A 26,032-nucleotide genomic window follows, 5' to 3' on the forward strand; every position below is an offset into this window, starting at 1 on the left:
AGCGCCCAGCCGGGGCGGGCAGTGCCGAGCGGCTGCGGGACTTCCCGGCGGGAGCGCGGGGCGGGACCGGCTTCGCTGGGAGCGCTGGGCGGGGTTCCCCTCTCCACACTGGTTGCAGTGGTGGGGGTTAACCCTCTCCGTATTTGGTGTACTGGTCACAGCTGCCCTCTCTGGACTGGGTCTACTGGGTGTACTGGTCAGTTAAACCCTCTGTTCGGTGCACTGGGAGCGCTGGTCAGGGTTAACCCTCTCCATACTGGATGTACTGGGAAGAGTTAATCCTCTCCGGACTGGGTGTACAAGGCAGGGTTAACCTTCTCGGCACGGAGCGTACTGGGTGCGCTGGTCACAGTTAACCCGTGCCGTGCTGGGACAGGGCTGCTCGGGGTTGGCCCCTGGAGCTGGCTGTACTGGGAGCACTGGTCGGGGTTAATCCTTCCCGCGCCGGGTGCCCGGGGGTGCCTCCCCCGCGGGGTGCGCCCGCGGTGGAGGGTGGGGCGGTGAGATAAGGCGCCCCCCGCTGCACGCCCCCCGCCCCGCCCCTGCCGCGAAGCCGGAGCCGGTGCCGGTGCGGGCGGAGCCCCCGGGGCTATTTCCCCCCGGAGCCCCCGCGGTACCGGTGCCGGTGCTCCCCGCCGGTGCCGCATCCCCTCCGGAGCCCTCCCGGTGCCGGTGCCGTTTTCCCCCCCGGTCATGCTCCCCCGTGGCGTCTTGGCGGACATCGTGGCGCTCGGTGAGTCCCCGCGCGTGGGACCCCCCTCGCCCACTCCCCCGTGGAGCCGGGAGCGGCGTGGGGGGGGCTTGGAGGATGCTGCGGAGCTGCCGCAGGGCTGGGGGTGGGGGGGGGCTGCGGCGTGGAGGGCTGGTGCGGGAGGGCTCTGCTGGGGCTGCGAGGGGTGTTTGGGTGCTGAGACCCGAGTCTGGGGGCAGGGGGGTCCCTATGGCCCCCCCATAGGTGGTGGGGGGAGGCGGCGTCAGGCCGGGGGTGGAGGGGCTGCTGGGGGGACGTGGGCGATGCAGCCGGTGACTCAGGCTTGGCACCGCGCTGTCCCCCACGCCCGCCCCACACCTGCTCCCCCTCACTTACGCCCCCACGCCCGCCCCCCATCTCTGCCCCACGCCCACCCCCCGCCGCCAGCCCACTGCCGGGGGTGCCGGGGATGCCGGCGGGTCCGGGGCTGCCGGTGATGTCGGTCGCGCCGGGGTCCCAGGGTGCCGGGAGGGCCGGGCGCTGTGATGTCGGAGATGCCGGTGGCTCCCGGTGCCGGGCCCGGTGGTGCCGGGCCCGGTGACTTTCCCGGGTTCGGAGCTTCTGCAAATGGCGCCTGGGCCGCGGCAAACGCCCGGTGCCGCCGGCTCCCCGGGGAACGAGCCCGAGCCGGTGTCAGGGCTGCGGTGGCGCGGGGCGGAGGTGGGATCGCGGAGGTGCCGGGATCGCGGAGGTGTCGGGATGCCGGGGCGGGATCACGGAGATGCCGGGATAGCGGAGGCAGCGGGATGGCGGAGGTGCCGGGATGGCGGGGGCGGGATCACGGAGGTGCCGGGATGATGGAGGCGGGATGGCGGAGGTGCCGGGATGGAGGGGCAGGATCACGGAGGTGCCGGGATCAGAGTCATCCCCGCCGCTACCGGCACTCGCCGTCCCGCTCCCCTGGGAGCACTCCCGGCACCGAGGTGCTGCAGCCGGCACCGATCCCGCGGGCCGGCCGAGCCCCGGCCGAACCCGGCCGAACCGAGCCACGGAGCCGGCCTGACCGCTGCCCCGCCGCCGGTGCGGTCTTTTCTCCCACGGTTTCGGTCTGGCTGTTCTGCCCGGGCGCGCCCCGGCTGCGGCGGCGCCGCGGGCGGTCCCACGGGCAATTCCCGGTGCCGGACCAGCCATCCCCGCGGCTCCCTGCCCATCCCTTCGCCGCGGTGGCCCCGTGGGGACCGTGTCCCTGGCAACACCGCCCTGCACGGCACGGCTCGGCTCGGACCCGCTTCCCCGGGGCTGTCCTGAGGGGTTCCGGCCCCTCCGCGATCACGGCCGTGATTCCGCCGTGTGCTGCACCGGGCGCTGCCGGTGCTGCGGTCCCGGTGCCCGGTGTCCCTGGCACCGCCTCTCTACCGCAGGAGCCGGGATCGGCGGTGCCGGGGGTCCCTGAAGCCAGAAGGAAGGAGATGGCACTGCCGGTGGTCCCTGGTGCCGCGGTACCGGGGGTCCCTGAAGCGAGAGGGGGGCAGTGGGGATACCGGGGGTCCCTGGCGCCGCGGTACCGGGGGTCCCTGAAGTGAGAAGGAAGGAGATGGCACTGCCGGTGGTCCCTGGTGCCGCGGTGCCGGGGGTCCCTGAAGCGAGAGGGGGGCAGTGGGGATACCGGGGTCCCTGGTGCCGCGGTGCCGGGGTCCCTAGCGTACGAAGGCGATGGTCCCGGTACCGGGGGTCCCTGACGCCGACCCTCTGTCGCAGGAGCCGGGGTCGGCGGCGATGGCGGAGGAGAGCTCGAGTGGCAGCAGCGGCTCGCCCGGCGCCGGGGACACGCTGCCCTGGAACCTGGGCAAACACCAGCGCTCCCAGCGTGCCAAGGCGGCCGCGGGCAACGGGACGGTGCTGGACCCCGCCGAGAGAGCCGTCATCCGCATCGCAGGTACGGCCCGGGGGACGGGAACGCGTCCGGGGCATCGGGGTGTGACGGGGGAGCCGGGGCGTGACCGTGGGCTCGGCATGAGCCCCTGTGGGGTGTGGGGAGCCGGGGTGTGTCCGGGGCTCTGGGACGTGCCCCGGGCGACTCAGCGTGCGCGGTGGGGAAGGAGGGGTCGGCGGTGCCTGGAGGCCCGTGGGGGTCCCACGGGGGCCGGGAGATGGAGGGGTGACACAGCGCTGGGAGCTGTGCTGAGGTCGGGGCAGTGAAGCCGCTCTGGGGGGTGCCAAGCCGTGCCGAGCGGTGCCGTGCCGAGCGGTACCGTGCCGTCCCCATACGGCTGCCGGTGTGTCCCCACCAAATGCTCAGCGTTTCCCTCCCGTAGAGCGCTCGGCCCCCCCGCGGCACAGAACCCTCCCCCGGCTATTTCCGTTACCCCTCCCCGTCCTTCCCCGCCTCCCTCCCTCCCTCCCTCCCTCTCTCCTCCCCGCCCCCCTCATCCCCCCCCGTCGCTGTCCCCGCTCGAGTTTCGGGGCATTAATGTCTATTTTTAGGGATGACGATGCCCCGTCCCATGGGGCCGGTGTGTCCCCCCCCGCCCCAGCTCGCCCACGGCTGGGACTGGGCTCCGAGGGGGGGTCGTTGGGGGCCGCGGTGGGGCCCCCTCGGTGCCCCTCGGGTGGCACTGGGAGACGGAGCTTTAAAAATCCCTCGGTGCCCGTGGGGTGCTGGGGGGGTCCCGGGGGGCGTGACGCTCCCGTCCCCACCAGCCGGAGGGGACGCGGGGGTCTCTGTGAGGGGCTGAGCATTCACTAGGGGAGGGGGCGCCCGGTCTGCCCCTCGAGCGAGGGTGGGGAGGTCGGGGTGCGAATCGGGGGGGTCCCTGCGCCGGCTGTGGGGTGCACCAGGCACCCCCCACCCCATCCCTCATCACCTGCACCCCCAGCCCCGCACGGTCCCCTATCACCTGCGACCCCTGTCCTTTATCACCCACCCCTCGCCCCCCTCGCGCTCCTCTGGGCACGCGTGGGCGCCCCACGGACGGGAACAGCAGCATCGGGGTTCGGGCAGTGCCAGTTTTTGGGGCGTAGAGGACTTCACTTGCCCTGCGCCCCACAGGGTGCCCTGCCCCACGGTGCCGTGTCCGCGGGTGTCGTGTCCGTGGGTGCCGTGTCCGTGGGTGCCGTTTCGCGGGTCGCGGCGCGCCTCGGGGCGGTGTCCGGCGGTTCCTTTAAAGGGCTGGGCGGGGGCATGTCCCGTCCCCAGTCCCGTCCCCTGTCCCGTCCCCTGTCCCGTCCCCCGTCCCGCACCCCTGCCCAGCCGCGGGGTGCGGGGCCGCCGGACACGCCGGACACGCCGGGCACGCCGGACCCCGGCCCCGGCCCCCGCCCTCGCCCCCAAAAGCGCCCTCCGCCGCCATGGCCGCCGCCTGCCCCCCTCCCGCGCCCGAAGAGCAGGACTTCATCCAGGCCTACGAGGACGTGCGGGAGCGCTACAAGGGTACGGGACCCCCGCCCCGCCGCCCCCGGCCGGGGGGCGCAGTGGGGCGCCGGCCGGGGGGGCCGCGGGGAGCGCGGCCGCTCATTCCCATAATTGGGCACGACGGGCACCGCCAGCCCCGGCAGGCCGGGGGGGCCGCGGCGGGGGCCCGGGGGACACGGCCCGGCACCGCGGACCCCGCGGGGAGCCCCCGCGCCGCCGCTCCCGCCCGGCCTCGGTGCCCGCGGGCGGCTGGGGAGCCGTGCCCGCGCCCCCCGGAGGGACGGGAGGGGTCGGTGGCGCTGTGCTGGGGCAGGGGGGTCCCTCCGAATGTTCTGGGGACGGACGTGGGGCCGGGTGGCCGGGGGCGGCGCGGAGGGGGCACGGGCGGTGAGGGTGCGGAGGCGGGGGGCGGTGGAGCGCCGGTGCTCGGCGGTGGCATCGGTGGCGTCGGTGGCGTCGGTGGCATCGGTGGCATCGTTGGCGTCTCGGGGTACGAGCCCCGCGCCGGGTGGTGGGTCTGACCCCGGGGCTGCCCGCAGTGCCCCCGGTGCCTGCGCGTGGCCGAGGGCGCCCCGGTGTCGCGGCGTGGGGCCGGCAGCGGCCGCGGCCATGCCCTTACATGGGAGCGGGTGCTGCCTGCGGGGGGAGCCCGCCCGGCCCCACGCCGGGGGTCGCAGCTGTCCCCGCTGCGGGGTCCTGGCCGCTCCCACCCGCGTGGGACCCCGGTGTCGGGTGGGGGAACGGCCTGCGGTCCCTGCTCGGTGCCACCGGCAGTTGTGCCACCGTGCCGCTGTCCCCCGGCTGAGGGACCCGGGCGCACTTGGCGCTGTCAGGAGCAGCTCAGCACGTCTGAGCCTGGCAGATCTCACCACGGCCCGGGTGCCACCGGCAGGGATGGCACAGGGTTCGGCAGCTGCTGTCCCTCAGCGGTGCCAGGGCACCATGGATGGGTTGGTGAGACTTGGCAGGCAGTGCTGGCAAGTGGCAGGGGTTCATTGTCACCGTGCTGTGCCACCTCTCCAGGTGCTGGTGGCTTTGGCTTTGTGGGTCCTGATGTGTCAGTTTGGTGTCATTCTGCTCCCCTCTCAAGCTGTGCCACCGGGCTCAGTGTCACACTGTGGTGCCCCTTACTGTGTGCCACCGGGCTCAGTGTCACACTGTGGTGCCCCTCACTGTGTGCCACCGGGCTCAGTGTCACACTGTGGTGCCCCTCACTGTGTGCCACCAGGCTCAGTGCCACACTGTGGTGTCCCTCACTGTGTGCCACCGGGCTCAGTGTCACACTGTGGTGCCCCTCAAGCTGTGCCACCAGGCTCAGTGCTGTAGGTCCTGGGCAGGTGTTTGGTGTCACCGTGTCACCCTACACTGTCAGGTCCTGGCAGGTTTGGCATCACCAGTGATGCCACCTGGCTTGGTGCTGTAGGACACGGGCTCCGTGTCACTCCTCGGCGGGTGCCAGAGGGTTTGGTGTCACTCTGCACCTCGCTGGGTGCTGGTGGGGACCGAGGGAGACCTCCTGTCACCCCTTGCCAGGCGCTGGCGGCTTTGGTGCCACGGCCCGTGGGTGGGCGCGGATGCCCGGTGGCCGAGTGGCCGGAGGAGGACAGTTTGTCTGGAGGGGTGGTGATGTCAGGGCTGAGCCAGCACAGCCGGGAAGCCTCTCGAGCCGGGCCAGGCGGGAGGGCTGACACAGCGGCGGTGGGCACGGAGCCCATCGGAGCGGGTGATCCCTGCCAGCGCGGCTGGCACGTGCCGGCCCTGAGGCTCAGAGCCCAGGGGACCCAGCGCCCGCTCTGCCAGGGACTCTGCCACGCGTGGGGCAGGGCTGGAGGTGGCCCTGGCGTGGGGCTGGGCACTGGGGATGCCGAGGGTGCAGGGATCCCCAGGCGAGATGGGCCCTGGGCATCTCGTGCCCTCTCTGTTAGAGCCGTTAATGTGGCACAGGGCCTGTGGGCACTGAAGCCAGGCTGGAGGACACCGTCTCCACGGCCACCATCACCACTGTTGCTGTCACTGTGGCAGCTGGGCCCCAGGCTTGGCATCCATCATCGCCTGTGGGGGACAGCTGGGCCCCTGGGACACCCCGGCCCTTCAGCAGGGTGGTGGGGTGGAGACCGTGCCCGGGTCCCTGCCAGGGTCCCTGGAGATGGCTGGGGGTCACAGTGGCCACAGTGCAGTGACCGTGCCACAGTCCTTCCCAGTGTCCCCGGGAGTGACAGTGGCCCGGTGGCTGCACCGTGGTGACCATGCCACAGACCCTCCTGGTGCCCCTGGGGCTTGGGGGCTGGCTGGTGTCCCTCCTGGTGTTCCTCCTGGTGTTCCTCCTGGTGTTCCTCCTGGTGTTCCTCCTGGTGCCCCTCCTGGTGTCCCTCCTGGTGTCCCTGGGGCTTGGGGACTGGCTGGTGTCCCTCCTGGTGTCCCTCCTGGTGTCCCTTCCAGTGTCCCTGGGGCTTGGGGACTGGCTGGTGTCCCTCCTGGTGTCCCTGGGGATCTGGCTGTGCCTGCTGGCCGTGGTGGCCACTGTGCAGTGGCTATGCTGGAGTCCCTCCTGGTGTCCCTGGGGCTTGGGGGCTGGCTGCTGTCCCTCCTGGTGTCCCTGGGGCCTGGGGGCTGGCCAGTGTCCTGAGTGTGGTGGCCACAGTGTGGTGGCTGTTCCGCAGTCTCCCCTCAGAGACTGGATGGTGGCTGCAGTGGTTAAGGTGGCACTGTCAGGGACCTCCTCAGTGTCCCCAGGACTCTGGGGGTGGCTGTGGTGTGGTGACTCGTGGCTGGTGGCTGTGCTGGCTCTCTCCTGGTGTCCCTGGAGCTCCGGGCTTGGCCAGTGGCTGTGGTGGAGGGGCTGAGTCCCTCTTAGTGTCCCCAGGGCTGGCCGCAGTGTGGTGGCCGTGCTGGGTCCCTCTTGGTGGGTGAGCTTGGGGGGCTGGGCATGGGGGGCACTGTGTGTGCTGGGGGGGGGTCTGGGGGGTGGGAGCACACTGCTGGGGGGGCTGGGCTGTGCTGGGGGGGCAGGGGGATTGTGTTGGGGGGGCTGTGCTGTTGTTGATAGGGCGGTCTCTGCCGTGCCGGTGGCACTCGGTGCCGTACCGGTGGCACTCGGTGCCGTGCCGGTGGCACTCGGTGCCGTGCCGGTGGCACTCCTGTGCCATGCCGGTGGCACACTCTGCCGTGCCGGTGGCACTCGGGCCGTGCCGATGGGACTCTCTGCCGTGCCGGTGGCACTCGGTGCCGTGCTGGTGGCACTCGGCGCCGTGCCATTGGCACTCTCTGCCGTGCCGGTGGCACTCGGTGCCGTGCTGGTGGCACTCTCTGCCGTGCCGGTGGCGCTCGGTGCCGTGCTGGTGGCACTCGGCGCCGTGCCATTGGCACTCTCTGCCGTGCCGGTGGCACTCGGTGCCGTGCCTGTGGCACTCTCTGCCGTGCTGGTGGCACTCTCTGCCGTGCCTGTGGCACTCTCTGCCGTGCCGGTGGCACTCGGTGCCGTGCCGGTGGCACTCGGTGCCGTGCCGGTGGCACTCGGGCCGTGCCGGGGGGATGCGGGCCGGTCCCAGCCGCTGGGGGGGGGGCGGTGTCGGTGCCGCAGGGGCGGGGGGCTGCGGCGGCGGGGCGGGGCCGGGGCCGGGGGGGCGGGACGGACCCGCCCCGGGGCTGCGGGACCGGCCGGCAGCGTGCGGGAGCGCGGGCGGCCATGGAGGGGGCGCGGGGCATCCACCACGAGATCGCCTCCCTCAAAGGTACCGGGGGAGGGGGCGCCGCGAGGGGTCCCGGGGCCGAACCCACGGGGACCGGCGGGAATTCCGCGTCCCGGGGAAGGTTCCGCGTCCCGCGGGGGAAGGGCCGCGCCGCATCCCTCCTGTGCCAATGTCGCAGCGCAGGCAGGAGGGCGGCGGTCACCGGGGACGCCCCGGCATCGCCGGCATCCCTCCGAGTTACTCGGTGCCGCCAGGCCCCTGGCAGGCTCCGCCGCGGCGGTGCCGTGTTACCGAGCCGTGCTGCAGAGCCGGCGCGCTGGGGCGTGAGTAACGGGCTCCGGCGGACGCCGGTCACGGGGCGGCCGGCGGCCACCGGCCCCCGTGGCACCGCAGCGGGCAGAGAGCCACCGCGGGCACGGCACGCAGCGAGCCGCCGGGCCGGGCTCGGGCTGGAGCGAGCCCGGCGAGGGTCGGCATGGACCCGGCGGGAGATGGGATGGACGCCGGGAAAGTCGCGATGGAGCCCGGGAGCCTCAGGGTGAAGTCAGCGAGGGTCGGGGAGGGATGGGCACCGGCGAAGGCCGTGATGGGCTTCAGGAGGATGGGCACGGGGTGGACCTCGGGCGGCTGGGGATGATCCCGGCAAGGTTCGGGATGAACCCGCCAGGCTCGGGCGATGTCGCAGGCCCCAGCGAGGGATCCCAGGTCGTGTCCTCTCAGCAGAGCACGGGCTGCGGCGAGGCTGATTTACGGTGAGAAATGTCCCAGCGCCGGGATCCCGCCGGCGCCGGGACCCCCGCCGGCGCCGGGACCCCTGCCGGCACCGGCCTCATTAGGAGCCGGCCTCTGGCCGCGGTGCCCTCCGCAAACAGCCGCGGCTTTGTTCCACTGGGCACGGGGAGCCCGGCGGCCCCGCCAGACCCCAGCACTGGCACCGGCACCGCCGCTGGCACCGGCACCAGGACGGCAGCGCCGGGCCCGTGGCCAGGAGCCGCTGCCGCAAGCGCTGCCCGCCCCACATCTGGGGGGCTGCCCCCGCCGGGTGGTAGGGATGAGGGGCTCATGGGGTGCACAGGGCCGGGATTGTGGGGGTGCCCCAGCGCCTCCTGCTCCCGGCCCGCCCCGAGGTGCGACGCGGCGAGCGGAGCTGCGGGGCCGATGCGGGACGGCTCTTCCCGGGGGGTGCGGGGCGGTGCCGGCGCCCTGCCCGGCACGGGGCAGCGGCGGGACGCTGGCGATGGCCCCGCTGTCACATCGCGTTGGATCACGGCGGGCGGCGGGCGCTGACGCGGCACTTCCCGGAGGGAGCCGCCGGCGCGGCCGTGACCCCGCTGCGGGCTGGGGGTGCGGGGCCGCGGCTGGGGGGGGGGCGCTCCTGCTGCCCCCATCACTTCTCTGTAGATGCCCGCATTGCTTCCTCCGTGGCAGACACCATCACTCCCCCATTGCTGCTCCCATCATTTCTCATCCCTGCCCCCCTTTGTCCCCATCCCTGCCCTCCATCCCCGCCCTCCATCCCCGCCCTCCATCCCTGCCCCCCATCCCCGCCCCCCATCCCTGCCCCCCATCCCTGCCCCCCATCCCTGCCCCCCATCCCTGCCCTCCATCCCTGCCCTCCATCACTCCCCCTCCCTCTACCCCCATCCCTGCCCCCCTCGCTCCTGCCATCTCTCCCACCCCGCTGGGATTCGGGGGTGCTGTGGGGCTCTGTGGGTGCAACATGCCGAGGTGGGGCTCAGTCAGGCAGCTGCTGCTTTCCCAGGAGATTCCCTTCGAGGGGGTCTGGGCACCCCATTGCTCCCAGTGCCCCTGCACCAGCTGTGCTGGCGCCCCAGTGATGGGGGGTCTCGCAACGGGAGCCCTGCTCTGCCACCCCGCTCTGCCCTCCGGGATGGGGAAGTTGTGCGGGTGCTGCTGGGGCCGCTGGAGACACCAGTGCACATCAGGCTTTGGGATCCCCGGGGCCTGGCAGCTCTGGGGCGGGCACCCCGCAGGCGGCAGCCCCCCATGCCTGGCTCTCTGCTCCCCACCAGTAAATCCCAGTGAATCCCAGTGAATCCCATCGGCACGGACTGGCGTGTCGGGGCAGGGGGTGTCCCTCCATTCCCGCAAGGCTGCCGGGGGGCTCCTGCTGCAGCCTTGCAGGAGCCTCACTGCGCTTGGCCAGGGGTGCTGAGGGAGCCTTGGGGGGCTTCCTCCCCTTTCGGGGTCTGTGGGCCTGGGACCCTCCCAGCGTGGGGGACACGCTGGCGCCCCAGTTCGCCCCACACAGTTCCTCCTGCTCTGTGAAGGGTGTGCCACTCTCACATCCCCTCACACGGAACCCGCACGGGGGGGTCGGCGGTGCCGGGGCTCTGCCCAGCCCCACGGCGGAGCTGGGGGTCCCGCTGCTGTGCCATGCGGGGGTCCCGCGGTGCCGCTGGGGGTTGTTGGGCGGTTCTCGGCGCCGGGGGCTGGGGGGAGCGGCAGCTGCCGCGTCCCCAGCTGCCACCCGGAGGGCGTGGTGTGGCACAGCTGTGGCACCGCCGGGGCCGTGTCACTGCCGGGGGGTGTGGGAGCCGTGGGGTCCCCCTGGCGATGCCGGGACAAACCGGGGCAGGAGCAGAGCAAATATTGACGTGGCAGGATGTGGCTGCCGAGCCCTGCCGGGGTGCCCCTGCCCGCACCCATGCCCGCACACCTGCCGGTGCCCCTGCCCGACTCCCGCCCTGGCTCTGCCTGCAGCCCGGCAGCTCGGGATGCTCGGGCGAGCCCGGAGATGCCGTGCCCGGCTCGGGGACAACCCCCGGCTCGGGGTCCCCTCCGGGGCACTCCACGGGGCCGGTCCCGGGGCGGGGCGGGGCAGGCCCCGCGGGGGTTCCCACGCAGGAACCGGCCGGTTGGGTCGGGGCAGGGGGGGAAGCGGGAGGCGGGTCCGGCCGTGTCCCCCCCGGGCGGGAGCCGGGGCCGGGGAGGGGCCGGTGGTGACTCAGGGCTGGGCCTGGGGCCCCCCTGACCCCCCCGACCGGGGGTGGAGCCGCAGCCGCTCCCGCCGTGCCGGCAGCCAGCGCCGCTCCGTGTCGGATCGCGCCGGGACGTGCCGGGCCATACGGGGCTGTACTGGACTGCGGCGGGCTGTGCCAGGCCATACCGAGCCGAACTGGACCGTGCTGCGCTGGGCTGGACCGCACTGAGCCGTGTTGGACCGTACTGGGCTGTGCTGGAGCATCGCGAGCCGGGCTGTGCTGGGCCATACTGGGCTGTGCTGGGCCATACTGGGCGGTGCTGGAGCAGCCCGGGCTGTGCCATACGGAGTGCCGGGCCCTGTTGAGCTGTGCTGGGCGAGACGTGACCGAGCCCCGTGCCCTGTGCCCAGTGCCGTGCCCCGTGCAGCTCTGCCCGCGCCATGGTGGCGGGGATGCTGATGCCGCTGGAGCGGCTCCGCTCCATCCTGGAGCTGCTGTTCCGCGAGGGTGTCCTGGTCGGGGAGCGGGACGGGTGCCCCCGGCGCACCCACCCGCAGCTGCCCGGCGTGGCCAACGTGGAGGTTCGGCGCGCCATGGCCTCGCTGCGCTCCCGCGGCCTCGTGCGCCAGACGGCGGCCTGGCGACACCTCTACTGGTACCTGACGGACGCCGGCGTCGCCCACCTGCGCCAGTACCTGCGGCTGCCTCCGGACGTCGTGCCGCGCTCCCTGCAGCGCGTCCCACGCCCCGCCGCCCCGCGGCCCGAGCCCCGCCGCGCCGCCGCCCCGGCCGGCGCTGGCACCCACCGGGCGCGTCCCGCCGCCGGTGACCGGCTCTACCGCAGGAAGGACGAGGGCGAGGGGCACGTGGAACGCATCGCCGTCACCGCAGGGCAGGGGGTGTCCCAGCCGCCCCCCCAGCCCAGCCCGGCCACAGGTACCAAGCAGCGCCCCGGGGTGCTCCTGGTGCTCTCGTGGGTGGGGGGCACTCGGGCCCCTCTGCTGCCAGGGGAGGTCTGGGACAAGGACAAGTCCTTAAGCTCCCCTAAACCCCCCCGTTTCCTAGCCGAGGATGGGGTGGGGGTACCTGCAGGCCCCCGTGCTGTCTGGGGAGGGAGGAGGGTGCTGGGGGCCTCCTCGCTGTGCCCCCCTAACCCCACGGGGACGCTCTGGGCAGGAGTGGTCGCTGGGGGATCACGGGGAGCCGGGGTGCAGGGAGGTGGCTTCCCGGGGTCCCCGAGAGGCCGGTGGGGTGATGGGACCGGGGCGCTGCAGGGGTGGCATTGCTGCCGCCCTCCCCGGCTCCCCTGTGCCGGGGGGTGCCCGTGCCATGGGGGGCAGTGCTTCAGGGGGTCATGGCGGGGAGCGGGGGGGCACTCCGTGGGGATTTTGCACCCCGAGGTCCCCACTGGGCCTAGGGTGGGTCGGACAGACGGCGGCAGCTGGGGCGGGCAGTGCTGCTGGGGAGGGGGCTGCGACTGCGGGGGGGTCCCCAACCCCGCCTCCCTGGCGACACGCGATCCCGACACACGATCGGCGGCAGCTGGACCCGGCGGGGGTGCGGGGCGTCCCGTGTCCCACCCCCCCGGGCGGGGCAGCTGTGGTGTCGCTCCGAGGCGGCGGTGCGGGGCCCCCCCCCCCCGATCCCCCCAGCCTGTGAGTCAGCCCGTGGCCGTGGGCAGCCGCCTCCGGTCCAAGTTTCCAGCCTGGAGGCGCCGAGCCCGTTCCCTGCCAGCGCCGTGAGTCACCGGCCGGCGGGGGGGCCGGGCCCGCGGCGCTGCTGCCCCGTGGGTGCGGGTGCTGCGCGGGCGGCACCCACGTCCCGTGGGGACGGGAGGGGTTCCCCCGAGCTCTGGCCCGGGGGTCACACCTCGCGCTGGGCTCCGGGGCTGCGGTCGCTGCCCGACCCTCGCGTGGGACGCGATCGCGGAGTCCCGGCCGTCCCGTCCAGTCCCGCCGTGCCAGCGGATCCGGCTCCAGGCTTTCCCTCCGCCCCGAGAGCCGCTGCCGGAAAACCCGGCCTGGAACCCCGGCTTGCGAGGACGGGGTCGCGCCGGCGGCGGGGGAACTGCGGGGTCCCCGCGGGGCGGAGGGGATCCCGGTACCCCCCAGAGACCCCATTTTTCCCCCTGCCCGTGGGGACGGCCTCCTTCGGCGGCGGGGCCGTGCCGAGGCTCTTAGTCCTGATGTCACGGCGACCCCCGAGGTGACGGCCTGGTGACCCGCCCCGGTGCCGGGGGGTCCGGGGGTCCTGGGACGCCGCCGCGGTCGCCCCGTCCCGCCCCCGCCCGTGTCATGTTCTAACTCTGGCTCGGTGACGGGCCCCGGTTATTTATATCGACACCCGCTCCCTGTCCGCCCCCCCCCAGCCCCCGCCGCCACCGGCGGAGCCGCGCTGCGCCCTCGCTCCGCGCTCCGCACCTGTCCGCACCCTGCCCGCACCTGCCCGCACCCTGCCTGCCCATGAAGGTCGTACCGGGTGGGTGAGACCGGTGGGGCTGCGGAAAGGACGGGAACGGGGGGGCTGGCGCCGCCGGGGCGCGTTGTCCCGGGATATAAAAAGCCGGGATGAAGGGGACACTCCGGGGGAGGGACGCGGAACGGGGGGGACACGGGGGGGCCCTGCCGGTGCGGCGGGCAGGAGGCGTCTCCGCGCCGCGGTTCGGGAGGGGTTAAGGCGGAGAGGGCGCTGCCCCGTGGGGGCGGGCGCTGGTTCGTCCCTGACCCGCCGAGCCCGGCCGGTGCCGAGCCCGTCCCGTGTCCCCCATGGAGGACACCGGGTCCCTGTTCCCGTCGCTGGTGGCGGCGGGGCACGCGGCATCCCTCGCCCTGGTCTGGTACTGGCGGCGGCAGCGGGACGAGCCGGGGGGCACCGGTGAGTTCGGCTCCGCTCGGCCCCCCCGCGCCGCGCTCGGCTCGGCCCCTCGCCCCGCCCACCCGCCCCGGGGAAGGGGGAGCCACACGACACCGGCAGCCCCGCTGGGTCCCGGTGGGTGGGTGGGGGTCCTGGGGGGGACCCACGCACCGTGGGGTGGGGGACGAGGGGAGAGACGTGCCGCCTTGGGTTCTGGGGAGCTTCACCTGCCGTGGGGGAGCATCCTGGTGGGAGTGGTACCCAAGTGATGGGAGCGATGGTACCCAAGGGTGACTCAGCACTGGCAGAGTGTGCCCCCCGCCCGGTGCCGCCGCCCCGTGCCCACCCCGTCCACTCTGGCACTTTTTCGAGTGGAGGTCCCGCCAGGAGCTTCCCTGGCACTGAGCTGGCTGCCCAAACCCTTCCGCAGCATCCCCATCCCGAGGCATGAAGGTGCCAAATATTTTTGGGGACGGGTATCTGGTGACAGAGGAGGCCGGCAAGGGCCGAGAGGATGCCGGTGTCTGGGGGTCCTCTGAGACCCCCACGCGCACCCCCGGCGCGGCCGCAGCCACCTGTATCGGAGCTGCCGGGGCGCTGCCGGCGGCCCCGGCCCTCCCCCCCGGTACTTTCCAGGGCGTTGGCTGCGGCTTCCGTCGGTCTGTGTGTGGCACTGGGCACCGTCACGCGGCCGCCGCCGCTCCGGGATGGCTCCGCTCCCGCGGCCGCCGCGCTGGGAATCCACCGCCGAGCCCGCGGCCGGCGGGAGCTGCGGCGGCCGGTGCCGGTGCCGGTGCCGGTGCCGGTGCCGGTGCCGGTGCCGGTACCAGATAAGGCGGGCAGGGCACCTTGGCCGGGCCGGAGCCCCCGCTGCTCACGGCCGGGGGGGCCGCTGGCTGTCCCTGGCGCCGGTCCAGCCCGAAGGACACCCCCAAGGTCGCACCTGCCGGGGCCCATCACCGCGCCGCGCCGCGCCCCCCCCGAGCCGGGAGCTCCCGGGGGGCTCCGGCGGCATCGGCCGCGCTGGGCGGCGCTGAGGGCTGCGCTTCTGCCGCCCCTCGGGGCTCGGGGATGTGCCCCGGTGCTGCCCGCGCCCGGCTGCGCCACGCCGGGGCAGCGGTCCGGTTTAGAGCGAAACCCAAGTGGTGGGGAAGGGGGACTGCCCGGTGCCCATGAAGGAGCTGCTCGGTGCCCGCGGGGGACTGCCCCGTGCCCGCAGTGGATTTCTCGGTGCCCACAAAGGGCTGCTTGGTGCCCACGGGGGGCTGCCCGGTGCCCGCGGTGGGTTTCTTGGTGCCCACAAAGGGCTGCCCGGTGCCCGCGGGGGACTGCCCGGTGCCCGCGGGGGACTGCCCGGTGCCCACAAAGGGACTGCCCGGTGCACATGAAGAACCTGCCCGGTGCCCGCGGGGGACTGCCCGGTGCCCACAAAGGGGCTGCCCGGTGCACATGAAGGACCGTCCCGGTGCCCGCGGGGGACTGCCCCGTGCCCGCAGTGGGTTTCTCGGTGCCCACAAAGGGACTGCCCGGTGCACACGAGGGGCGGGCTGTGCCAGCTGCTCTCGGTGTCACTTGTGGCACAGTGCCAAGGCAGGTGTTTTCGGGGACAGCCACAGCTCAGCCGGAACTCCTGTCCGGGTCTGCATCCCCATGCCCGCGGGGCAGAGGGCTGGAGGGCAGAAGGCTGGGGGAGGCTCGGGCGGGCGAGGCAGAGCTTGGCAGCCTGGTGGCGGCGCCGGCTGGTTTTGGCAGCAGGATGCCGCTGTTTGTTTGGCTCCGCTCCGGTTTCCAAGGCTGCCAGAGACGTGGCGGCAGTGGGCGGGTGGGGGCCCCAGAGGTTTGGGAACCCCCCCGTGTCCCCCTTTCCGCTCCACTCAGCTTTTCCACCGCGCTGGCGGCTCTGGCTGTGCCAGGCCGGGAGCGTTGTTGGATGTTGCTTCTGGCCGCAGCAATGACTCACCAGCCTCGAGGGGCCGTGGCTGGCAACCACCGGCATCCCCGGCGCGGCCCCCCCGACACGGCCTCCGCCCCCCGGCACTGCCTCTGGCGGCCACGGGGAAGCTCTTCCCGCCGCTGTCCCACGTCCTCCGCGGTGCAGCCGTGGGAAGCGTCCCGGAGCCGTGGGAAGCGTCCCGGAGCCCTGGCAGCGTGCGGGAAGCGTGGCGGGCGTGGCAGGCGCATCCCACGGGACACGTCCCGTTCCAGGCGGCGTTCCCCGTGGCCGGCTGCTATCGGCCCGGCTCGGCCCCCCTGCCCCCGCCGGCTCCTTATCTCCGCAGCACAGACGGGCCGCTGCCGCTGCCGTGGGTCGGCACCGTGCCCGTGCCGTGCCGTGCCGTGCCCAGCCCCCACTCCTGGGCCTTGCTGCTGACCTGGTTCATCCTGGCTGGCTTGTGCCATGTTGGGTTTTAACGTCAGACGCCCCCCCCCCCCCCAAAGCCCCCGAGACCCCCCAAGACCCCCGTGCTCCCCACAGCATGGATGTGCCTTGCCCCAGCAGCCCACTCAGTACCCAGGGTGCTGGCACGGGCTGCAGCCGACCTCAAACCACTCCAGTGCCTCCCTGATGGGGGACCCTGTGCCATGCCATGCCCGTGCCTGGCCGTGCCATGCCATGCCTGTGTCCATGCCATGCCTGTGTCCATGCCTGTGTCCCTGCCTGGTGGTTCCAGCCCCTCCAGCTTTGTCCCGGCTGCCCGCTGCGCTCTGCCCACAGCCGTGCGGGACCGGGGGGTTCCCAGCAGAGCGGCCGGGGGTGGGCTCCGCGCTTCCCAGGAGCAGGAGGAGCCGGGCTGGCGGAGGCCGTGGGCTGTGTGAGTCACTGGCCGCGCTCTGGCCGCGCTCCGGGCACGGATTCCGCTGCGCTCCCACCAGACGCGGCCGGACGCCGAGCGGGGCGGGGGGCGCCGGGCCAGGACGCGCCATGGGCTTCTCGCTCTGCTGCTGCTGCTGCTGCGGGCCAGGAGAAGGTGACCTGCGGGCCGGGGGGTTGGGGGGATCGGGATGCCGTGGCATCCCCCAGGACCCCCGTCCCCGCCGCAGGCCCCTTCCCAGCACAAACAGATCCGGCCCTGCGTGTGCTGGCGGGCTCGTCCGACCGCGGGGCGGGGGCACAGGGGGTCCCGGCGGTTTGGGGGGCGTCGGTGGGGAAAACACCCACCGCGAAACGCGCTGAGGGCTCCCCTTGGCACAGGGACCCCTGTGGGGAGAAGAAGCCAGGGGGAACGGGTGCTGGAGTAAGCGGTTCGTGCTGGGGGCGAGCTGCCCCCACCCCCGGGAGCTCTGTGTGTGTGGAGGGGCCGGGACGCGGTGCTGGAGATGTCAGGGTGCCCCGCGGCTGCACTACCGGCTGCTCCGGGGGGCTCCGGGCGGAGGGGTGCGGCTGGGGGGGAAAGGGGATGTAGGGTGCCGGCTGTGTGGGGTGCGGAGTCCCAGCACGGGGGTCCTGAGCGCAGGAGGGGGTGTCCGGTCCGGACATCGCCCCGGGGTGTGGGATGGAGTTCCCCCGGATCGCAGGGACGGGGAGTTCCCCCCGGATCCCTCCGGTTTCCCCGGGTGCTGCGGGCGGTGGCGCAGCCGGGGCCGCTGAGGGGAGGGCGGGGCGGAGCGGGGCGGGTCCCGCCCGTTTCCCCGTCCGCCCGTCCCGTCCGCCCGGTGCCGCCGGTCGGTCCCGGCCGTGGGTCCGTCGGTCGGTCGGTGGATGGTGGGTCCCGTCCAGTCCCGTCCGGTGGAGCCATGTCGGGTCCCGGTGGGGACTGGCTGAGCGGCGGCTCCGGGCCCGAGCGGCGGCGGTACCTGAGCGCCCGGCTCTGCTGCACCGGTGACCGAGGGGAGCGGGGCCGGGGGGGCGCGGCGGAGGGAGCGAGGGGGTCCTGGGGCGGGAGGGGAGCGCGGGGGGCGCTGGCGGCGGGGGTGCGGGAGCGGCGGGACGGGGGGGACCCGGCGGGGCGGGGGGACACGGGGAAAGGCGGATCCCCCCCCCCGAGCAACGCCCCCGCTGTGACCCCGCCCTCAGGGCCGGGCCGGGCTGCGCCGAGCCTGGGGCGGGCTCTGCCGGGAAGGGCTGGTTGTGGAAATGTGTGCGCGTGTTTGTGTTTGTGCGTGCCTCCCACCTGTGTGCGGGCGCGCGTCCCTCGCGTGTGTCCGCCCGAGTGTGTCCGTGCACTCAGGTGTGCACAGGCGTGCATGGGAGCGTGTGTGAGCTGCACGTGTGTCTGTGAGGGGGTGCGTGGGCATGGGAGCGAGCTGCTGCACACTCGTGTGTGTGCGTGCGTGGTGTGCATGGCTCTGTGTGGCTGTGTGCGTGTGTGTGTGTGCATGCCTGTATTGTGTGTGCATTCCTCTGTGTGTGCATGCCTCTATGTGTGTGTGTGTGTGTGCATGGCTCTGTGTGGCTGTGTGTGTGTGTGTGTGCATGTCTGTGTGTGTGTGCATGTGTGTGCGTGTGTACATGGCTCTGTGTGGCTGTGTGCGTGTGTGTGCATGCCTGTATTGTGTGTGCATGCCTCTATGTGTGTGTGTGTGTGTGCATGGCTCTGTGTGGCTGTGTGCGTGTGTGTGTGTGCATGCCTGTATTGTGTGTGCATTCCTCTGCGTGTGTGTGTGCATGTGTGTGCGTGTGTGCATGCCTCTGTGTGTGTGTGCATGTCTGTGTGATGTACACACACACACCTGATGTGTGTGTGTACAAATGTGTTACACGCAGTGGCACACAGATGTATTCTCTGTGTGTGTGTGTGTGTGTGTGTGTGTGTGTGTGTGCACAGGGTGTCCTGGTGCATGTGTGTGTACAAATGTGTTAGATGCAGTGGCACACAGATGTATTCTCTGTGTGTGTGTGTGTGTGCACAGGGTGTCCTGGTGCATGTGTGTGTACAAATGTGTTAGATGCAGTGGCACACAGATGTATTCTCTGTGTGTGTGTGTGTGCACAGGGTGTTCTGGTGTGTGTGTACAAATATGTTACACACAGCGGCACACAGATGTATTCTCTGTGTGTGTGTGTCCCTGCACACCCCGTGTGTGTGTCTGCACACGTGTCTGCGCCCTGTGTGCATGTGCCGGTGTCTGTGTGTCTGTGTGCCTGTGTCTGTGTGTCTGTGTGTCTGTGTGTCTGTGTGTCTGTGTGTCTGTGTGTGCACGCCGTGTGTCTGTCAGGGCCCATCTCCCCGTGCCCACCCCCCCGGCGTGCTCCCACACCTTGGGGAGCCCCTGCCCTCAGTGCCCCGTGTGCCCATCGTGCCGTGTCAGGTCCCCCTGCGTGTGTCCCCGCGGGGAGCCCCCGGTGCTGACCCCCTCCCCGGTGTTGTCCCCCCACCCCCGGGCCCTGCCACTCCCCCCGGTGCCACTCCCCGCTCGCTGCTGTTGCCCGCAGACTCCGGTGCCTCCTGGCACTCCCTGGCATGGGGCTCGAGGTCTCCCCCAGCCCTGTGCGGCCGGGTCCCCGTGCCACTGCCTGGAGCCGCGGCAGTGCTTTGCTGCGCCGTTGTCCTGGCCTGGTGCGTGGCGGTGTCCCCTGGGTGTCACCACGGCGCTGGGTGCACCCCCGCTGTCGGCAGCGCCCGTTCCGCGCCCGCGGGTGCCGCAGGGTCGAGGTGGGGGCGGCTCGGCGGCTCCCGGGGGTTCCCCCGGAGCCCCGAGGGTGGCAGACGCCGTGGGAGGGAGCCGGGCCGGCCCGGTGGCGTCGGCACCCGCGGGCGAGACTGAGGCGCTCCTGCCCGGCCGGCCCGGCTGGCCCGGGAGCCGCCGGAGCCGGGAGCTGCCGGGCCCGGGAGCCGGGCGCCGCCTGCCCCGGGAGCCGCCGGGGACGGTGCCAGGAGCCGCCCCGTCAGGTCTTCAAAGCGCTGGCGCTGACGCCGCCGCGTCCTCCCGGTCGGTACCCGCCGGTGCCGGGGGTGCCGCAGCCGGGGGGTGCCGGTGGCGGGAGGACCGTTCGTTCCTCCTCTCACCCCGCATCCATCCCAGGCTCGGTCCCGGCTCCGAACCGCCGGTCCCGGCTCGGCGCGTCGGGAGCGGTTCGGCCCGTGTGAGCGCGGTGCCAGACCGCAGCGGTGCCACCCTTGTGACCGCCCTGGCGGTGTCACCGCCGTGTCCCTCTCTCGTCCGGTGGCTCCTGCGGCCGTGTCGGGGCAGCCGCGGCTCCGGGGTGTCCCTGCCTCCCCCGACGTGCGTCAGCAGGGCTCCCACCGCGCTCCGGGCGCCAGATGTGCCTGTGCCAGATGTGCCTGTGCCAGATGTGCCTGTGCCAGATGCGCTCTCGGCGGAAAAATGTGCGTGCCGGGGCTGGGGCCGGGCCGGTGCCGCCCGCATTCCGCGGCGGCCGCGCTGGCTCTGTCCCAGCGGGCATCGGCCCGGCCGCGGCTGCCGCTCCCTGACGGGCCCCCGCACCCACAGCGTGTCACGGGTGGGTGTCGGGGTGGGTGTCACGGGTGGGCGGGGGCCGGCGGGGCGCTCGGGGCGCCGCCAACGCGCGGTTGGACCGTGAGTCACGGCAGGACCAGGCCACAGCCCCGTGTCCTTTGGACTCCGCACTGAGGACGGGCAATGCCCGTGCTGCGGAACGGGGGTGTTGGGGTGCAGACATGGATATTGAGGCTCAGACATGGATATTGGGCTGAAAACATGGGTATTGGGGTGCAGACATGGATGTTGGGGTGCAGACACGGGTGTTGGGGTGCAGACATGGATATTGAGGCTCAGACATGGATATTGGGCTGAAAACATGGGTTTTTGAGTGCAGACATGGATGTTGGGTGCAGACATGGGTACTGGGGTGCAGACATGGGTATTGGGGTGCAGACATGGGTGTTGGGGTGCAGACACGGGTGTTGGGGTGCAGACATGGATATTGAGGCTCAGACATGGATATTGGGCTGCAAACATGGGTTTTTGAGTGCAGACATGGATGTTGGGGTGCAGACATGGGTACTGGGGTGCAGACATGGGTATTGGGGTGCAGACACGGGTGTTGGGGTGCAGACATGGGTGTTTGGGTGCAGACATGGATGTTGGGTGCAGACATGGGTACTGGGGTGCAGACATGGGTATTGGGGTGCAGACATGGGTGTTGGGGTGCAGACACGGGTGTTGGGGTGCAGACATGGATATTGAGGCTCAGACATGGATATTGGGCTGCAAACATGGGTTTTTGAGTGCAGACATGGATGTTGGGGTGCAGACATGGATGTTGGGGTGCAGACATGGATGTTGGGGTGCAGACACGGGTGTTGGGGTGCAGACATGGGTATTGGGGTGCAGACACGGGTGTTGGGGTGCAGACACGGATGTTGTGGCACAGGAAGTGGGCTTTAGGGCACTGACGTGTGTGTTGGGGTGCAGACCTAGGTATTGGGGTGCTGGCTAAGCCAGGCTGGCAGCACCCAGGGCACTCACAGCTGCCCTTTCCCCAGCAGCTGCCACCCCTGCCGTGGATGACGTCGGTGATGTCGGTGACGTTGGTGACATGGGTGCTGTGGGTGCTGTGATTGACAGGACTGGCAGCTCTGTGTCACCCCAAGGGGCTGGGGATTCTCAGCCCGTGCCAGCCTCCCTGGGGGTCCCCGGGGAGGGACATTCCGGGGGGATGCAGCACCCAATGGGGTGCAACCCCTGAATTTGCCCTGTGGTCCCCTCAGCTGACGTTGTCACCCACTGGGGGAGGGCGGTGGGAGGTGAATCTCTGGGCAGGGGGGATTCCTACACTGCTGCCAATGCCCCCACCCGATGTGAGAGCCTGTGGGTGCTGTGGGGCACAGGGCAGGGTGTGGGGTGCTGTCCTGGGGTGCTTGTAGGGAGCAGAGCTGCTGGTGGGGCTGGTGTGTGCATGGCGGCACATGGGGGAGCCTGTGGGGCACAGTCCCCCATCCTGGGGATCCTGCAGCCCAGGGGATTGTGACCCTGAACCCCTCAAGAGGGACCCCAGGGATCTGAGCCCCTCAAATGTGGGCCCTGGGACTGGGGCTGGTGAACCTGGGGGCTTGAGCGCCAGGTAGGGGAGCTGGGGTCCTACAGCTCCAGGGCTGGGCTGGGGGTTCTGAGGTGGTCCCTGGGCGGTGGCACCGGGTGGTGCCAAAACCCCCACAGGGACTGAAGGTCCCAGCTGGGGCCTGGGGTGCTGGGGAGCTGCTGACCATGAGGCCAGAGGGGTTCTGGGGATCCTCTGTGAGGGGCAAGGAGGGTTTTGACCTGCAAACCTGGGGGACCTGAGCCTCCAGAGTTTGTAAACCTGGTGGTCCTGAGGTGTGGTGGCTGGGGGTCCAACAGTGCCAGGCTGGGGGCCCCACCGTCCCCCCCCCGGACTTACGGACCTGAGGGTCCCAAGGCCCCGAGGGGTGGGGCAGGGGTCTGGCCACAATGAGTGAAGGGTTTATGAGCACCCCGATCTTCAGGAACCGGGGTCCCGCTCCCCGCTCTCGCAGATCCGGGGGTCCCGCGGCTCCGTATGTGGGGCTGGGGGTGCCGGCTCCCCGTGGAGCGTTCCGTGGCTGCTCCGTGGCTCCGTGTCCCATCCCGCCTGCAGGCGCAGGGAGGGAAGGGTTAAAGCTCAGGAGTTTCCTGTGGGCAGGGTCGGGGCGTGGGGCGTGGGGCGTGGGGCGGGGGGAGAGAGCCCGGTCTCCTCCCCGGGCCGCCCCACTCGCGGCGGGACCGGCGGCGGAGCGGGAAGGGAGCGCAGCTGTGCCGGGGCTCGCTCAGCATGTCCCGGCCGCGGCGCAGCTCGGAGGAGGCTCCGGCGGCGGCCGCCCGGACGGGCTCTGAGGACAACCTGTACCTGGCCGTGCTGCGGGCGGCCGAGGGCCGCAAAGGTACCGCGGGGGGCGTGGGGGCCGCCCACCTTTGCATCCCCACCTGGGGCGGTGCCCCCGGGCAGAGCCCCGCGCCGGGCCGGGGTCCCCAGTGCTGGGTCCGTGTCCCCGCGGCTCTGGGCCCCCAGGCGGGCCGTGGGGCAGCCCCCCACACCAGAGCGGTGTCCCTGGGGCCGGGCCCCGTGCGGGGCGGTGTCCCCAGGTTGGCGTACCCAGGGCGGGCTGCGGGGCAGACCCGCACGCCGGGCCGATATCTCCGGCCAGGCCGTGGGGCAGACCCCCACGCTGGGGCGGTGTTGGAGGGGCGGGCTGTGGGGCAGACGGCTGCAGACCCCTCGCCGCCGCCCAGCTCCATCCCCGGTGCCCTCGGTCGCTTCCTGCCACGCCCTGCCTGCCTGGCCGCTCCGGCCTGGCCGCGGCTCTCCCGGCGCCGCCGCCGCGGGGTGGGCGCCGCTCGGGGACCGCTCGGGTGTCAATGCTGTGGGCGCGGGTGCCGGGCTATGGTGTCGGTGCCCCCCGCTCGGCGCGCAGTGTGCCCCACGTTTCCTTCCTTCCTTCCTTCCTTTCTTCCTCTCGTACCGTGGCCGCTCCCGGCCCGGCACGCCCTGGCTGTGCCCTGAGCGCCCGTGGGCCCGCGGGGTGACCGGGCTGTGCGGCACCCCGGGGCGCTCTCCCGGCGGGGAGTGTTGGCTGTGGGGCGCTGGGTGCCGCGTGGGCAGATCCCGGCACGCTCCAGCAGGGCAAGACCCAGCACGCAGCACCCGGCTCGCCACGGCGAGGGCAGCGGGGCGTTGCGGCTGCCGCGTGGGGTGTCACGTCTGGCCTCCGACCCCCCTTGGCCATCAGGCTGGGTGTGGCAGCGGTTGTGACACTGGGGGGGACAGGGGTGCTGGCAGTGGGGCGCTGGGGGGTTAGCGGGGTGCAGGGCAGGGGGCGCTGGTAGCGGGTGCTGGGGGGGTGGGTCCTGTGCGATCCCGGGTTCCCATCCCAATGCGTCACCCTTCCCATGCCATCCCCTAATGACAGGGCAGCGGGCAGGGAGCGCCGTGACTCACTGCAGCCCTGCTTGGCCCTGTGCCCACAGAGAAGGGTGTCCTGGAGGTGTCCTGGGGTGTCCCACAGCTCTGGCAGCGCAGATGGTGTATGGGCTCATCTCAGTCCCGTACATGTCCCACCAGGGCCCTGTCTGTGGGACTGGAACTGGGCCAGGGTGGTGCCAGGACAAGCACCCCATGGCCTCATCTCCATACAGTACCCAAACTGCTCAGTCAGTGCCCACTGGGCCCAGGGCAGTGCTGGCGCTCCTCAGAGCAGTGCCAGAGGGCTCAGGGTTGAGTGGGCACCTCCTGCTCCCAGCAGTCACAGAGACACAGAATAGTCCGAGTTGAAAGCAGTTCCACAAGGATCACCAAGTCAAACTCCTGATTTGTCCGTACTGGGGGTGAACCTGCAACCTTGGCGTTATTTATTAGCAGCACATTATTAGCAGCATGTTATTAGCACTGCGCTCTGGCCAACTGATCTAATCTCAGTGCTCGGAGTCGAGGTGCTGCCGGGTGCTGGCGGGCACTGGTGGGTGCTGGCGTGGTGCTGGCACGCTGGGGCCGATCCCCGTTAGCTGTTTCCTCTCCCCGCACCCCCGTGACTCACCGTGGTTCCCCAGAGTGGTTGGCTCATCGTTTCCTGTGCCAGCCATGCCCTGCGGTGCCACCGGCGGGGCCTGGTTTTTTGCTGTGCCACAACCCTGGTGCCACTGGCTCACCTGTCCCTCTCCTCTCTTGCAGATGAGCGAGATCGTGTCCAGAAGAAAACCTTCACCAAATGGGTCAACAAGCACCTTATCAAGGTATGGGCACTGCCAGTCCAGCGGGCACCACTGCCCCAGCAGTCCCCAGCCCCAAATCACCCCCACCCACAGCCCCGTGTGCTGGTACAGCTGAGACGTGGCAGTGGAGGGTCCCCGGTGCCCATGCCAGTGCTCCTGTGCCACACCTCTGGTCAAGGCCTCTCAGCTGCCTCTGTGGTGGGGTTCTGCCCTCCAGGTGGGATCTGCCCTCCTGCTGCCCTCCCAGTGTGCCAGAAGGGAACGGTGCCTTTGGCACCTGGGGATGTGTCCTGTGCTTTGGCGCCCTCAGTCCTGTCCCACCCCTGCCAGTCCCCAGTCCCTGCCACAGGCAGAGCCCCACCTTGGCACCTGGCACACACTGGGACATGGCCCAGTTCCCCAAAATGTGTCTCCACGTGTCCCTGACCCTGCAGTGCCATCGTGGTGCCACCACGCTCTGCCCATCCTGGGTCCCCTCTCAGCTCTCTCCTAACTGCTCTCTTCTCTCTGCCCTGCGCAGCACTGGCGACCAGAGGTAGGTCCTTCCTCGCTGTCTGTCTGTCCCACTGCGCTCTTCCTCCTTGCACACCCTCCTTTCCCCTGGGGCTGCCACTGTGCTAGGCAGTGGGTCTGAGCCCTGCATGGTGGGCGGAGGGTCTGAGCCCTTCACGGTGGGTCTCTGCATGCCAAGAGTGATGCCAGAGTGATGCCGGATCCATCCTGGCACAGGGGGAGCTGCTGCGTGTGTTTGGGGGGATAGTGGCACTGGGGACACCAGCTGCACTTGGAGCTGTGTGTGAGCACCCGCTGCGCTGGGGGGTCACCGGGCACCCACCCCGGTGTTGGCTGGCAGGGGTGGGGGGTGCTCAGCTGCCCCCGGCCCCCCGACACCGTGGCTTTCCCCGCAGGCGCAGCGCCATGTCAACGACCTGTACGAGGACCTGCGGGACGGGCACAACCTCATCTCGCTGCTGGAGGTGCTGTCGGGTGACACGCTGGTAGGTGCCACTCTGCCCTGCCCGCACTGTCCCCCGGTCCCCGCCACGCGGCGGCACCCCTCCGCCGGCCGTCCTCACCCTCGTCTTCATCCTCGTCCTCACCCTCGCTGCCTGCCTCTGTTCCCTCTCGTCCTGCTTGGCCGTCGGTCTGTCCCGGTGACCCCGGAGTGCCCGCGCCCCCGCCTCTAACCTCTCTTTGCTTTGGTGCCCTCTCTGCTTCCTGGCGCCGGCCCCCGGCCCACCGCCGCCTTTGCCTCCTCCTTCTCCTTCCTCTCTCTGCTCCTCTCCGCTCGGCTCGGCCGGGGCAGCCCCGGGAGCGCGACGTCCTCCGGACCTTGCGGTTGGTGAGTGGTTCTGCCGTCGGCTCCTGGCGCGGCCGGAGACAGCGGTGCTGCGACAGCGGCACGGAGCGGTGCCCAGCATGTCCCAGCACTGTCTGCATGCCATGTGCCGTGTGCCGTGCCTGTCCCGGTGCTGTCCCGGTGCTCTGCTGCATGCTTTGCCTGTCCTGGTGCCCCTTGGTGCCCAGAGCTGTGGGGGTGGGTTTCCCTGGGCCAGAACTTGTGGCAGCAGCAAGAGAGAAGTCATCATGCAGAAGCAGCATCACTGGGAGTGATCCCACCAGGCTGTCAGGAGCTGGACTCTGGCTCCTGGCACCACAGCAGGACGTGCTGCTTGCTCTGCAGGGTGGCCCGTGGCCACCAACTCCCTGGGTCTCACGCTAGGGCCGGCCCTGGCCCCGAGTGGCTGCGGGTCCATGTTGGCCCCTTTCTGTGGGATGGGAGTGACCCTGGTCTGCTGCTGAGCGGCACAAGGGG

General features: G+C 71.6%; 1 protein-coding gene across 30 annotated transcripts in view; it reads left to right on the plus strand.

Moving 5' to 3' along the window:
* The first annotated feature begins 572 nt into the window (after positions 1-572).
* PLEC (plectin) overlaps positions 573-26,032 on the plus strand; it is an 83,498-nt gene continuing 58,038 nt past the window's right edge. For 3 of the 30 annotated variants that reach the window (XM_085574026.1, XM_085574030.1, XM_085574029.1), the window contains exons 1-5: positions 16,412-16,559; positions 24,176-24,237; positions 24,737-24,751; positions 25,125-25,214; positions 25,523-25,558. In XM_085574026.1, the coding sequence (XP_085430152.1) occupies positions 16,514-16,559; positions 24,176-24,237; positions 24,737-24,751; positions 25,125-25,214; positions 25,523-25,558 (249 nt within the window). In that variant the 5' untranslated portion in view covers positions 16,412-16,513. Of the gene's footprint in view, positions 734-2,449; positions 2,628-3,943; positions 4,122-7,755; positions 7,835-11,594; positions 11,674-13,077; positions 13,216-13,458; positions 13,612-16,411; positions 16,560-17,253; positions 17,411-22,233; positions 22,392-24,175; positions 24,238-24,736; positions 24,752-25,124; positions 25,215-25,522; positions 25,559-26,032 lie in introns of those variants that run through there. The other 27 variants (XM_085574013.1, XM_085574008.1, XM_085574018.1 and 24 more) reach the window with 27 other exon arrangements.

This window comes from Lonchura striata, chromosome 2 (genome assembly GCF_050655825.1).
Source record: "Lonchura striata isolate lonStrDom1 chromosome 2, ASM5065582v1, whole genome shotgun sequence".
Lineage (NCBI taxonomy): Eukaryota > Metazoa > Chordata > Aves > Passeriformes > Estrildidae > Lonchura > Lonchura striata.